Below are 14,483 nucleotides of genomic sequence, written 5' to 3'. Positions count from 1 at the left end.
TTTTGTGTCATGTATTTTAAAATCTTGCCCAGTCCAAGAACACACACATTTTTCTCCTACATATTTTTTCACAAGTTTTATAATTTAGGTTTCAAATTTAGTCCATAATCCATTTTGAATTTTTTTTTGGATAAGATAAGGGATATTGGTCTTTAGTTCTTTCTTGCAACGTCAATAAGCTGCAAAGTATTCCCTCTTGTATTTTCTGAAAGAATCTAGATCTAGATCACTCCTTTCTTAAATGTTTGCTGAAATTTCCAGAGAAGCCTGGGAATTTAATTTCTTAGCAGTGTGAGAGGAAAATAAATCTTAGGACCCCAAAATCACTAAGCTAAAGGGAAAAATCAAGCTAGGAACTGCTTAGAGCAAACCAGCCTACCATTCTATTCAAAGTCATCCCTCTGAGGCTCACCGAAGACAAATGCATACTGATTGGTTCCTCTCCCCTATTGCTCATGTGAAAATGCAGATTCATTGAGCCAGAGTAAATTGCGTATTATTCGTATTAGGTGGAAGGCCATCAAAGACTCAAAAAATGCAATGCAACTTTTTGTCTTACCTACTTCTAACCTGGAAGCCCCCACTTGTTGCCTTACCAGACCAAACCAATGTACAACTTACATATATTGATTGATGTGTCATGTCTCCCTAAAATGTATAAAAGCAAACTGTAACCCGACCACATTGGGCGCACGCCTCAGGACTTCCTGAGGTTGTATCACAGGCACATCCTTAACCCGGGCAAAACAAACTTTCTAAATCGACTGAGACCTGTCTCAGATGTTTTGGGGTCTCAGTAGACATGACTATTCAGATTTCTTCCGTCAGCGTCAGTTTTAGAAACTTATGTCTCTTTTTTTTTTTGAGACAGAGTTTTGCTGTTGTTGCCCAGGTTGGAGTGTAAAGGCACATCTGGGCTTACCGCAACCTCCACCTCCCGGGTTCAGGCGATTCTTCTGCCTCAGTCTCCCAAGTAGCTGGGATTGCAGGCATGCGCCACCAAGCCCGGCTAATTTTGTATTTTTAGTAAAGACGGGGTTTCTCCATGTTGGCCAGGCTGGTCTCAAACTCCCGACTTCAGGTGATCCACCTGCCTCAGCCTCCCAAAGTGCTGTGATTACAAGCATGAGCCACGGCGCCTGGCCTGGAAACTTGTGTCTCTTAATAAATTTATCCATTTTATTTAAGCTATCTAACTTACTGGCATAAAATTATTTATAATTTTGCCTTGGTCACCTTTTAATCTTTGTAAGGTCTACAGTGGTAATCCTTACCTCCCTAAATTTTTGTTCCTATTTTTCAGCAAATTCTCTTTAGAATATTTTAGGCATAAAATCATTCACAAATCATGATAATTTTCTAGGCTCTCTTTCTGATGTCGTATCTCCCTTCACTCTCCTGTCTGATTACACTGACTAGCTCTTTAAGAGCAACGTTAAATAAAACTGTGATACTTCTTGCATATTACCATTGAACATGAGGCAACTTATAATCTAATACATGCGTGCACACACACACTTTTAAGATTAAAGAAATAATCTTCTATTTTATCTAGGGCAGGGGCAGGAGTTAACAAACCCCAGGACCAAATGTGACCCACCACCTGCTTTTATACAGTTTTACTGGACTACAACCACATTCAGGTGTTTTGGTATTATCTATAGATACTTTCACATTACAATGGCAGAGCTGAGTAGTTGTGACAGAAACATGGCCCACAAAACCTAAAATATTTACTACCTGGCCCTTTACAGAAACAGTTTGCTAACTCCTTGATCTAGAAGATTTTTTTTTTTAAATCAAGAATGGATGCTGGTCCCAGCACTTTGGGAGGCCGAGACGGGCGGATCACGAGGTCAGGAGATCGAGACCATCCTAGCTAACACGGTGAAACCCCGTCTCTACTAAAAAAAAAATACAAAAAACTAGCCAGGTGTGGTGGCGGGCACCTGTAGTCCCAGCTACTCGGGAGGCTGAGGCAGGAGAATGGCGTAAACCCGGGAGGCGGAGCTTGCAGTGAGCTGAGATCCGGCCACTGCACTCCAATCTGGATGACAGAACGAGACTCCGTCTCAAAAAAAAAGAATGGATGCTGGATATTATCAAATGTCTTCTTTGGTAACTATTAAAATAAATTCACATTTTCCCCTTTAACCTATTGATGTGGTAAATCATATTAATAGATTCTGAATGCATCCTGAAATAAGTGTACTCAGTTAAGGTGTTTTTGTGTCTAGGATTATTTTTGATACATATGACTTAGGATTTTTTCAGTAATACTCATGAGTGTAGTCTAACAATTTTCTTCACAATATCCTTCAGCATTGTGAAAGGAAGTAGAAAAATTTCCTTTTGAACTATTTCTCGATCATACTTAACAAATATGGTATCTCCTCTGAATTCTCAGTGCACTTCAAGCTACTGTTACAGTACTTAATCATATCTGGGACATATTAAAGGTATTTAACTTCAATTCTCCTTCCACTGCTTCAATAAAGGGGGAAAAATGCTAAAAGGCTGTTAACTTATCTTCATATATTCCTGCAGTAGTTAGGAGTGAATTTCGTGTTAGTATTAAATATTTACTAATGTTTCTAATGATCTTTTTCTCACCCCAAGTAAACCTGTTAATCAAATTCCAAATTTATGTAGGGTACATATATATTATTCATACAATTTTTTAAAAAAACAAACGATTGCTGGGTGCAGGGGCTCACGCCTGTAATCCCAGCACTTTGGGAGGTCGAGGCCAGTGAATCATGAGATCAGGAGTTCAAGACCAGCCTGGCCAACATAGTGAAACCCCGTCTCTACTAAAAATACAAAAAAAAAAAAATTACCCAGGTGTGGAGGTGGGTGCCTGTAGTCTCAGCTACTTGGGAGGCTGAGACAGCAAAATCACTTGAACCTGGGAGGCGGAGGTTGCAATGAGCTGAGATTGTGCCATTGCACTCCAGCGTAGGCAACAAGAGCAAAACTGCATCTCAAAAAAAAAAAAAAAAAAAAAAAATGCACTGGATAATTCTAGACTGATTTCATAACTATCTAGCTATTAATTATCACTTTAGACAAGTTATTTAATCTCTATAGGCCTAAATTTCTTTCTTTTTGTTTTTTGTTTTGTTTTGAGACAGTCTTGCTCTGTCACCTACGCTGGACTGAAGCGCATGATCTCAGCTCACTGCAACCTCCACCTTCCAGGTTCAAGCAATTCTCGTGCCTCAGCCTGCCAAGTAGCTGGGATTACAGGCGTGCACTACCATGCCCAGCTTTTATATTTTTAGTAGAGACGGGGTTTCACCATGTTGGCTAGGCTGGACTCGAACTCCTGACCTCAAGTGATCCACCCACTTAGGCCTCCCAAAGTGCTGGGATTACAGGCATGAGCCACAGCACCTGGCCAGGTCAAAATTTCATCACCTATAAAATGATACATTTGATATGATTCCTAGGGTCCCTTTCCAGCAATAAGTTTCCAAGAATCTAACAATTTATTTTTAATATTAAATCTCAAAAAAATGTTCTCAAACAAGTATCTAATCCTTCTTAACAACGAAATAAAGATGAGGCAAAGTTGTAAATAGAACCCATTCTCCTTTGTTGAGTCTTAGTAAGACTTTAAAAAATTACCTTTGTTTCTGAAAGACATCTTCCTTCCTGCTGGTTTCAATCTTTCTTTCTTCTCTTTTTTCCTAGTTGCTTTGACTTGCCCTTGACCAGATGCAGAATCACAGTCAGAAGAGTCAAGTTTGACTTGACGATGCCTTCTTGATTTGGATGCCTTAAGAGTTACAATCCAATTAACCAATAAATTATAAAATGAATACAAATGACAGGTAATTCAGAGGAAGACAAAATGTACAATCAAAGATGAGGAAAGATTTACAGAAATATCTGTCATAAAGTACTTTACTATTACCCCTGGCTGGTTTACTATAATATAACTACCTGTGTCATGTAAATAGTCTATTCTTCTTATAACATGAAGTTTCCTGCAGCTGTCACCACTATCTGCTCACATGGGCTTTAAATGAAGTTGTTCTATTATCTGGCATGGTTGGGCAACAAAGGTGTAGAGGCATCTTCTAATAAACTTACTTCCCGTAGGCACTACCATGTGTTCCAAGTAGAAGTACTTCATGCTTGGCTCCAGGTTTGGCCATGTGGCCCAGATCTGGCCACAATGAGTTTAACATCCCCATGGCCAGGGTAATTTGTTGGGAGTGGGGAGGCAAGTAGGCGGGGTATGTGGTATGTATCATGGCTAATGAAATGTTATTTTGGAATTGTTTAACTATTAGGAAGGAAAGATTCTTTCTTGCCTTGGAAGCTAAAACTGGGAACACGCAAGGCTGAAGCTGTCAGGAAAATAGCACTTGACGGCAGTGAAAATGGAGGGCCAGTCTTAATGATATCTTTGTCTGAGACACAGATATCTTTAGCCAATCCTGGCTATGGATTTGTTTTGTTATATCAGTAGGTGAATTCCCTTACTTGCTTAAGCAAAGAATTTTTGGTTAATGTTGTATATGCAATACAGGTATTAACAATTCTTTTTTCTTTTCTTTTTTTTATTTTTATTTTTTATTTTTGAGATGGAGTCTTGCTCTGTAGCCCAGGATGGAGTGCGGTGGCACGATCTCAGCTCACTGCAACCTCCACCTCCTGCGTTCATGCCATTCTCCCGCCTCAGCCTCCCGAGTAGCTGGGACTACAGGCACCCACCACCATGCCTGGCTAATTTTTTGTATTTTTAGTAGAGACACGGTTTCACCGTGTTGGCCAGGATGGTCTCAAGCTCCTGACCTCGTGATCAGCCCACCTTGGCCTCCCAAAGTGCTGGGATTACAGGCCTGAGCCACCGCGTCTGACCAACAACTCTTAAAAAGCAACCACGTATAGTTGTCTCTCAGTATCCATGGAGGATTAGTTCCAGGACTTCCTTCGGATACCAAAATCCAGAGATGCTCAAATTCCTGATGTAAAATTGTGTAGTATTTGCATATAACCTATGCACTTCCCTCCCATATACTTTCAATCATCTCTAGATTACTTATAATACCTAATATTATGAAAGTGATTGTCATATTATTCAGGGAATATAACAGCAAGGAAAAAAGTGTGTCCATATTTGGTACAGATGCATTTTTTTGTTCAAATATTTTCAATCCACAATTGGTTGAATCCATAGACGCAGAAACCATAGATACACTACGGTAACCAAAACAGCATTGTACTGGTACAAAAACAGACACATAGACCAATGGAACAGGACAGAGAACTCAGAAATAAAGCCACACACCTACAACCACCTGATGTTTGACAAAGTTGATAACAAAAATTGACAAGTGAGACCTAATTAAACTACAGAGCTTCTGTAAAACAAAAGAAACAACAGAGTAAACAGACAACCTACAGAATGGGAGAAAATAGTCACAAACTTGGCATTCAATGAAGGTCTAATATTCAGAATCTATAAGAAAATTAAACAATTCAACAAACAAAAAAACCACCTCATTAAAAAATGGGCAAAGGGCTGGGCACAGTGGCTCCTAGCACTTTGGAAGGCTGAGGTGGGACTGAAAAAACAGGCAGGTGCATTGAAAATCTATAGAGAATAGTGTCTCATTCCTCAAACTCAGAGCTAGGCAACTGACTTTCTCCTATACAAAACAGAAGGCCTGCTGCTCTCTGAAGAGGCTAAACGAGAAAGGCTGTGGGCTCAAAGGAAACTGGTGTAGGTGAGGAAGGAGATGAGGACTCTTACTGAAAATAGAGGGGCTGAGTGAAACCTGCATAAGGAATGGTGAGCCTCATGTCTGATTCTCTCTGTAGGCTCCCAAAACACTGGCAGCTGGGCTTATTGCCCACCCTCCTCCCCTAGACAAGGAAGTGAAAGATTGTTCTTTAAATAACTAGATCCAAGACAAAGAAATCTAGAGGTTAGATAAGCTCTTGATCTCCTCTTGATCACCCTTAAATATGAAAAGACATCTGAGGATCTTCAATCATATTTTTTTTTTGAGATGGAGTCTCGCTCTGTCGCCCAGGCTGGAGTGCAGTGGCGCAATCTCGGCTCACTGCAAGCTCCGCCTCCCAGGTTCACACCATTCTCCTGTCTCAGCCTCCCCGAGTAGCTGGGACTACAGGCGCCCGCCACGGCGCCCGGCTAATTTTTTGTATTTCCAGTAGAGACGGGGCTTCACTGAGTTAGCCAGGCTGGTCTTGATCTCCTGACCTCGTGATCCACCCGCCTCAGCCTCCCAAAGTGCTGGGATTACAGGTGTGAGCCACCACGCCCAGCCTTCTTCAATCATTTAGCCAACAAAATGGGCCAGGTGCAGTGGCTCACGCCTGTAATCCCAGCACTTTGGGAGGCCGAGGCAGGTGGATCACCTGAGGTCGGGAGTTCAAGACCAGCCTGGCCAACATGGAGAAACCCCGTCTCTACTAAAAATACAAAATTAGCCAGGTGTGGTGGCACATGCCTGTGATCCCAGCTACTCAAGAGGCTGAGGCAGGAGACTCACTTGAACCTGGGAGGCAGAGGTTGCGGGGAGCCAAAATCGCACCATTGCACTCCAGCCTGGGCAATAAGAGCAAAACTCCATCTCAAAAAAAAAAAAAAAAAGTCAACAAAGTGAAAGAGCTCAAACAAATAGAAAAAAAAGAACTCACAGGAAATGGGAGGAACCATCAAAAAAACTGTAGTTAATATCCTTAAAGAGAAAAAGTTATTGCATCCTGTGAAAAAGAAAAATACATTTAAAAAAAACAAAACAAGAAGCATTCAGAGAACAAAAAAAATTATTGGTAATGAAAAAATATCAGGGGAAATTTTTTTTAAATCAATATAATGGTTCAGAAGATAAAGCCTAAGAAATCTCCCTGAAAATAGAAAATGAGACAGAAACTAAAAATAGAAGAGAAAAATAAGAAAAGTTGAAGAAGAGAAAAGATGCAGCAAAGAACATTTGTATCGAAGAAACAATACAGAAACTTCTTCAGAACTGAAGGATATCAGATTAAAAGGAGGTCACCATGAGTGCCATGGGCAATAAACAAAAAAGATGTACACCAAGTTACATTATATGTACTAAATGAAATTTCAGAACTCCAGGGACAAAGCAAAACCCTAAAACCTTCCAAAATCAGGAATACTAGAAGCTGGAAGACAATAAAGGAAATGGCATCAAAATTCCAGGTAAATATTAGAAGAAACTGCTAAAAGAAAAGAAGTCGAAGATGTTGCCTCTCAAGGTTAGGAATACAAGGGTAGGAAGTGGCAGAGAAGGGGTCTGTTGTGCTATATAACCTCTCTAGCATTTGACTTTTAAAACTAAGTACATGTATCACTACTTTGATGAAAAATTGAAATATAATTTAAAAAGCAGTCAATTTCCAAATTACCTTATTAAAGAATAACTCACCTGAATGACAACTGAAAAGGCCTTTGATTTTATTTTCGCTAATGATTCTGCCCTTTCACATCTCTGGATGTAAAATAAGAAGGAAAAAAAAGTTAAAACACACAAACAATAGGTGAAAAAACTGAATACCCAAGTATTTATTATCAGAAATAAGATTTTAGACAGAAGGTAGGGTAAAAGAAACTAACATATATTGGGTACACACACATAAACATACATCATATTCTCTCACAGATGTAGCAGGTGCCATAATACTATCCCCGTAGTTACAGATCATTTTCATTCAGGATTCAAGGAGGACAATATGAATGAAAGCCTGGGTGATCAGGCAGAGCCTTGAACTGCCATTCCCTCCTCATCTGCCTATACTCAAAGATGGCTCCTTGTCTCATCCACTAAGATGGATGAAAACTCTGGAGGCAGGAAGCAGTATACCGTGTAATGGCTTAGGCTCCACACTGGTTGAAAGGCTGACAAGTCAGAAAAGATATATTACAAAAGCCTGATCCTGATCCTCTATTAACTGAGGGCACCTTCCATAGTCGAGCTTTCCTTTCCCTACGGAAAACTATTATCATCCTCTCTCCCAACCTACACTTGATGTGGCCTCCACAAGGCTTCCAGTAAATAACAAACTACCTTTTCACAAAACCATGATTCAGAATTTTCTCTTATATTTCTTATAATACTGACCATGGGTCACAATGCTTAGTATACAGAATCACAGCCACACATAATATGAATTGCAAAGTTTTCTGACCTCTGTTTCTTGTGAATTTCCTTCCATTTTTTCTTCTCCATCATTAATTTTTGATTTTAAGGATGGATTCTAAAAGAGCAAAAAAGATACATACACACACACACAAATTTACAATTCAATTAACTGCAAATCAATTTTAGAACAGTGAGAAATCATTACTTTTAATAAATGAAAAACTAAAAGATCATTCACATTATATACCACCTAACATTAAGATCACAGGTTTCAAAATGTTCTACAATTCATCAATAAAATGCTTAAATCCTCCTAATTAATATGGTAGTCTCTATGTGGTAGTAAGAAAACAGGCTTATTCTCCTTTCCTTCAGGTTTTCAGAGCTCGTAGTAATGCTCTTTGAAGAGAGTTTATCTATTAAAAGAGAATACTGGCTATGCATGGTGGCTAATCCTGTAATCCTAATACTCTGGGAGGCTGAGGTGGGAGGATCACTTAAGGCCAGGAGTTCCAAACCACCCTGGGCAACATAGCAAGACCCCATCTCTACAAAAAAATTTTAAATTTTGCTGGTTCTATCCCTGGCAACATAGCAAGACGCTGTCTCTACAAAAAATAAAAAAAATTAGCTGGGCATGGTGGCATATGTCTGCAAACCCAGCTACTCAGAAGGCTGAGGTGGGTGGATCACTTAAGCCTGGGAGGTCGAGGCTGTAGTGAGCTGTAGTCTTGCCACTGCATTCCAGCCAGGGTGACAGAGCAAGAAGACCCTGTCTATATACGTACATATAAAGAATACTAACAATTTTTTTACATTAAATGCCTAAGTCATTTGTGTAACCTATTTGTAGGACTTAAAGTATCCAAACATTGTAAAACTTGCTATCTCTCATTAAAATAAATGCAGAGGAATAAAGTTATTTTCTTCTTCCCAAGACTATCATCTTCTTATCAGTTTCCTTGTTTATCTTTTCTAAAATTAAGCTGTGAGCCAGGTTCCTTTATATAACAGAAAGTGAAAAAGTAGCAAGAAATCTTCCTGAAAGACGATATATAGATAACAGTATCTGTGTGACATCTGTGAAAACACCAGCACATTATCAAGACACACAGTAAGTAATCAGAAATTGCTTACTTTTTAAAAATTGTTTTCCTAGATTTACTAAAATAAGATGGAGTAATAGTTTCAAAAGTAAACTTCACAAGGCTAGCCTTTAGGTGTCCAGGGTAAAAAAGTTCCTCTAGCTGAAAAGGCTAATGTGAAACCATCAATACTTTTGGTTAAATAAACTAAGTTGAAGATCTGTGATGATGAGACCTGCAAAAAGATAAACCACACCAGGTAGACAATATGTAAACAGAGAAACACCTGCCCTATCGCAGTAGGAAAAGCCACCACTTAGGTCCCACTGTCTGCTGTCATGCAGCAAAGTGGAATCAGTATTACCAGTCTAGAATTTTAGGTGAGGTCCACAAGTACTTAAAAGTTGGTAATTAACTCAAAAATTTTAAACAATGTTAAAATCAACACTATGCCAAACAAAACACATCTGTGTGCAGGATTTAGCCCAAAGACCGAGTGTGCAACCCCTAGAAAAATGCCAAATTATAAAGACTGTAATAAATCTGTGGTGTAACAAGATTATTTACTCTTCTACCAAAAAAAGGAAAATACATATAAATTCCATCTGTAAGGTTAAATAACATCACATACCTAGTAAGTGGCAAAAGTGGAACTAGAAAAGCCAAGCCCTCTAAATCTTAGCTCCACAGGATTACAGCCTCTAACACTAGGCTGCCTCTCAACATTATCATCCATGGATAATCATTCGTGTATAGTAAAATGGTGAAGCACCAAACAAGTGATTGCATACCTTTCTGTCTTTGTGCCACTGCTGATGCTCCAAAACTATGTTCTTAATATTGTCAAAAAAATCATCCTTTATCAAACTGAGGGCTTTATCTGGCTTGGACTTATCAACCGAAATTACACGTTTCATGTTCTGATAATGATCATGAACATTCAGCATTTCCTAAAAGCAAAAAGATGAGTCCTTTATTTAACTTTTTGAGGAGAAACTAAAAGGCAAAACCAACACAAAATAGTCACCTTCCAAGGTGACTTCCAGTTGATAGGGAATAACATGCTACAGTATGTTGAAAATAACATAATCATGTAAACAAAATAGTGCAACTTCATTAACATAGAGGTATGGATTCCAGAGGTATGGATTTACTGACTTACCTCAACAAACATTAACTAAGATACACTTACAGGAAGACACTGGGGAAAGACGAATCAGTTAACATACAATTCCATTCTAGAATATCACAATTATTTGTAGCATGATGTATCATTAAATATTGCTACTGATAACTAAGATATTTTTATATCATATTGTCACATCAAGAATATTTATGGCCAGGTGCGGTGGCTCACGCCTGTAGTCCCAGAACTTTGGGAGGCCGAGGTGGGCGGATCATGATGTCAGGAGATCGAGACCATCAGGGCTAACACGGTCAAACCCCATCTTTACTAAAAATACAAAAAATTGGCCGGGCGTGGTGGTGGGCGCCTGTAGTCCCAGTGACTCGGGATGCTGAGGCAGGAGAATGGGGTGAACCCAGGAGGAGGAGCTTGCAGTGAGCTGAGATCATGCCACCACACTCCAGCCTGGGTGACAGAGCAAGACTCCATCTCAAAAAAAAGAAAAGAATATTTACATAGTCCTTTATGCTCTGCTGGAAATTCCTATGTAATGACTCTCATCCCAACCTGCCACAGAAATCCCAAAACCTATGTGCCTGTTCCCATAAGTTTCACCATTACTTCAGCGATAAGATTCAGGATTAAAAGAAATAGAGGGTAGGCCGGGTGCGGTGGCTCACGCCTATAATCCCAGCACTTTGGGAGGCCAAGGCAGGAGGATCACGAGGTCAGGAGTTCAAGACCAGACTGGCCAACATGGTGAAATCCCATCTCTACTAAAAACACAAAAATTAGCCGGGTGTGGGGGTGGGCGCCTGTAATCCCAGCTACCTGGGAGGCTGAGGCAGGAGAACTGCTTGAACCTGGGAGGCGGAGGTTGCAGTGAGCCAAGATCGCACTGCCACTGCACTCCAGTGGGGGCAAGAGAGCAAGACTCCATCTCAAAACAAAAAAGAAAGAGGGTGATTTATGACACCATTTGTGGCATTATTTATTAGATCTTCTTCCTCCAAAAATCTCCAGCCAAATGGGCAGATCTGTGGGGTAAGGAAAAAGACAGCATACTACAGGTGGACTTAAGAAAACCTGGCATAGGGACTTGGCTCTAAGATCAGGAGAGAACTACTGACATTTCCATCACAGATGGACATTGCAACATCTGAGTCATCCCTAACTCAGAATACTCAATTCATTTCCAGATTTTGGTAGAATCAATACCTGTTCAAGAAATAAGACACTAGGCCAGGCACAGTGGCTCATGCCTGTAATCCCAGCACTTTAGGAGGCTGAGGAGGGCGGATCACCTGAGGTAAGGAGTTTGAGACCAGCCAGACCAACAAGGAGAAACCCCATCTCTACTAAAAATACAAAGTTAGCTGGGTGTGGTGGCACATGCTGTAATCCCAGCTACTCAGGAGGCTGAGGCAGGAGAATCGCTTGAACCCAGGAGGCAGAGGTTGCGGTGAGCCAAGATCGTGCCATTGCACTCCAGCCTGGGCAACAAAAGTGAAACTCGTCTCTTAAAAAAAAAAAAAAAAAAGAAATGAGAAACTGATCAATAGTGGTAAGTGCTCACATACACGGGATCTGCAATGGGAGAACAGTGTCCAGACATGGAGAGCCCCTAACTCTTTATAGTTTACATTGGCTGTGCTCTCATGATTTTTATTTCATGTGATATAGAAAGACCACCAGTCAGATCTAGTTTTTGAGTCTGAGCTCTGTCATTTGCTCAATGTATGACAATGGGGAAGTCCCTCAACCTAAGAATCACGTTCGCGTTTCACATTTGTACAAAATGAACAAACCCACCATTGTTAATTATTAAACAAGCTTATTATACAGGTGAAAGTATTCTGTATAATGTAAAGCACTATACAAAATTAAAGAAGCCAGGCATGGTAGTGTGCACCCGTAGTCCCAGCTACTCAGAAGGCTGAGGCATGAGGACGGCCTGAGCCCAGGAATTCAAGGCCAACTCAGGCAACATAGCAAGACCCCCACTCTTGAAAAAAACAAAAAAGAAGAAAATTAAATAAGAAATAAAAGACAGTGCATGGACTATGGAGCCTTACAGACTTGGACATTCAAACCCAGTGTCTGTACCTTATTGTGCCTCACCTGATACAAACTACTTAACTTCTCTAAACCTCAGTTTCCTTATTTTAAAACTGGGGGCCAGGTGCAGAGGCTCATGCCTGTAATCCCAGCACTTTGGGAGGCTGAGGTAGGCAGATCACCTGAGGTCAGGAGTTCGAGACCAGCCTGGCCAACATGGTGAAACCCCATCTCTACTAAAAATACAAAAAATTAGCTGGGCATGGTGGCGGGTGCCTGTAGTCCAAGCTATTCGGGAGGCTGAGGCAGGAGAATCATTTGAACCTGGAAGGTGGGGAGGTGGAGGTTGCAGTGAGCCACGATCATGCCACTGCACTCCAACCTGGGCAATAAGAGTGAAACTCTGCTTTAAGAAAAAAAAAAAAAAAAAAAAGGCCAGGTGCAGTGGCTCATGCCTGTAATACCAGCACTTCAGGAGGCCGAGGCGGCCAGATCACCAGGCCAGGAGATCAAGACCATCCTGGCTAACACAGTGAAACTCCGTCTCTACTAAAAAAAAAAAAATACAAAAAATTAGCCGGGCATGGTGGTAGGCACCTGTAGTCCCAGCTACTCAGGAGGCTAAGGCAGGAGAATGGCTTGAACCGGGAGGCAGAGCTTGCAGTGAGCCGAGATCGCGTTCCAGCCTGGGCGACAGAGAGAGACTCCATCTCAAAAAAAAAAAAAACTGGGGAAATACCACCTCCTCTGCAGGGTTACTATGACAGTTAGTAAGATAACACACGTAGAACATCTAGCATAGTTCCAGGCATTTGGTGAGTACTCAGCACACAATGTCCATTATTATAACTATATAAATGAAGAACAGAAATGAAATAATTTGCTCAAGGTCCTACTTACATAGCAGAGGGCTAGAAGTCAAATGTTTTGATTCAGTATCCTGTTCTCTTTTCATTTTATTATGCCTCCTTAACCACAAAACTAGAACAAGTGGCAGAATCATGACCAGAATTTGGATCTTCTGAAATGAAGACTTAACAGCAGTTGCAGGCAGTAAAAGGAAAATTTAAGAGTATTAAATTTAAGCATTATCAGTGAGAATGGATCACAGGCTATGCTAGGACAAAAGATACAGAGCCAGCAGAAGTATCAAGGGACAAGGCTCTCAAAGCAATTATGTCACAAGCCAGAGATCCAACAGAGCCAGGATAACTTCACAGACTATTCCATTCCTAAAAGCTTCCAGGTATAGGTATTTCATAGCCTGACCCTCTGACACTCTTCTCTATTCACTCTAAAAGAGTAGACCTTTGTGCATCACCCCCAACTTAAAAGAGCTTAGAATGAAAAAGCACGTTGAAAAAGATATGGGCCGGGCGCGGTGGCTCAAGCCTGTAATCCCAGCACTTTGGGAGGCCGAGACGGGCGGATCACAAGGTCAGGAGATCGAGACCATCCTGGCTAACATGGTGAAACCCCGTCTCTACTAAAAATACAAAAAACTAGCCGGGCGAGGTGGCGGGCGCCTGTAGTCCCAGCTACTCCGGAGGCTGAGGCAGGAGAATGGCGTGAACCCAGGAGGCGGAGCTTGCAGTGAGCTGAGACCCGGCCACTGCACTCCAGCCTGGGCGACAGAGCGAGACTCCGTCTCAAAAAAAAAAAAAAAAAAAAAAAAAAAAAAAAAAAAAAAGAAAAGAAAAAGATATGTTGAAAAAAATTTACATTCTACCACCAAATTGGTCAATAGTCAGAAAAATTATAACCAGCCAAGCATGGGGGCTCATGCCTATAATCCCAACACTGTGGGGAGGCCAAGGTAGGAAGAGCAATCAAGCTCAGGAGTTCAAGACCAGCCTGGGCAACATAGCAAGACCTTGTCTCTACAAGAAAAATTTTTAAGATTAGCCAGCATGGGCCAGGTGCGGTGATTCACGTCTATTAACACCAGCACTTTGGGAGGCCAAGGTGGGTGGATCAAGAGGTGAGGAGTTCAAGACCAGCCTGGCCAAGATAATGAAACCCTGCCTCTACTAAAAATACAAAGATTAGCCCGGCGTGGTGGCACGCGCC

At 41.0% G+C, this 14,483-nt stretch overlaps 1 protein-coding gene across 1 annotated transcript in view; it reads right to left on the bottom strand.

Moving 5' to 3' along the window:
- Positions 1-14,483, bottom strand: part of SNAPC1 (small nuclear RNA activating complex polypeptide 1) — a 33,122-nt gene that overhangs the window by 8,491 nt on the left and 10,148 nt on the right. Inside the window, 4 exon segments of the mRNA NM_001257672.1 lie at positions 3,631-3,781; positions 7,431-7,493; positions 8,191-8,259; positions 10,021-10,179. Coding sequence (NP_001244601.1) covers positions 3,631-3,781; positions 7,431-7,493; positions 8,191-8,259; positions 10,021-10,179 — 442 coding nt within the window.

The sequence above is a fragment of the Macaca mulatta genome, chromosome 7 (genome assembly GCF_049350105.2).
Source record: "Macaca mulatta isolate MMU2019108-1 chromosome 7, T2T-MMU8v2.0, whole genome shotgun sequence".
Classification (NCBI taxonomy): domain Eukaryota; kingdom Metazoa; phylum Chordata; class Mammalia; order Primates; family Cercopithecidae; genus Macaca; species Macaca mulatta.
Note: the sequence above shows the minus strand (reverse complement) of the source record. Positions and strands in the feature narration are given on the sequence as shown.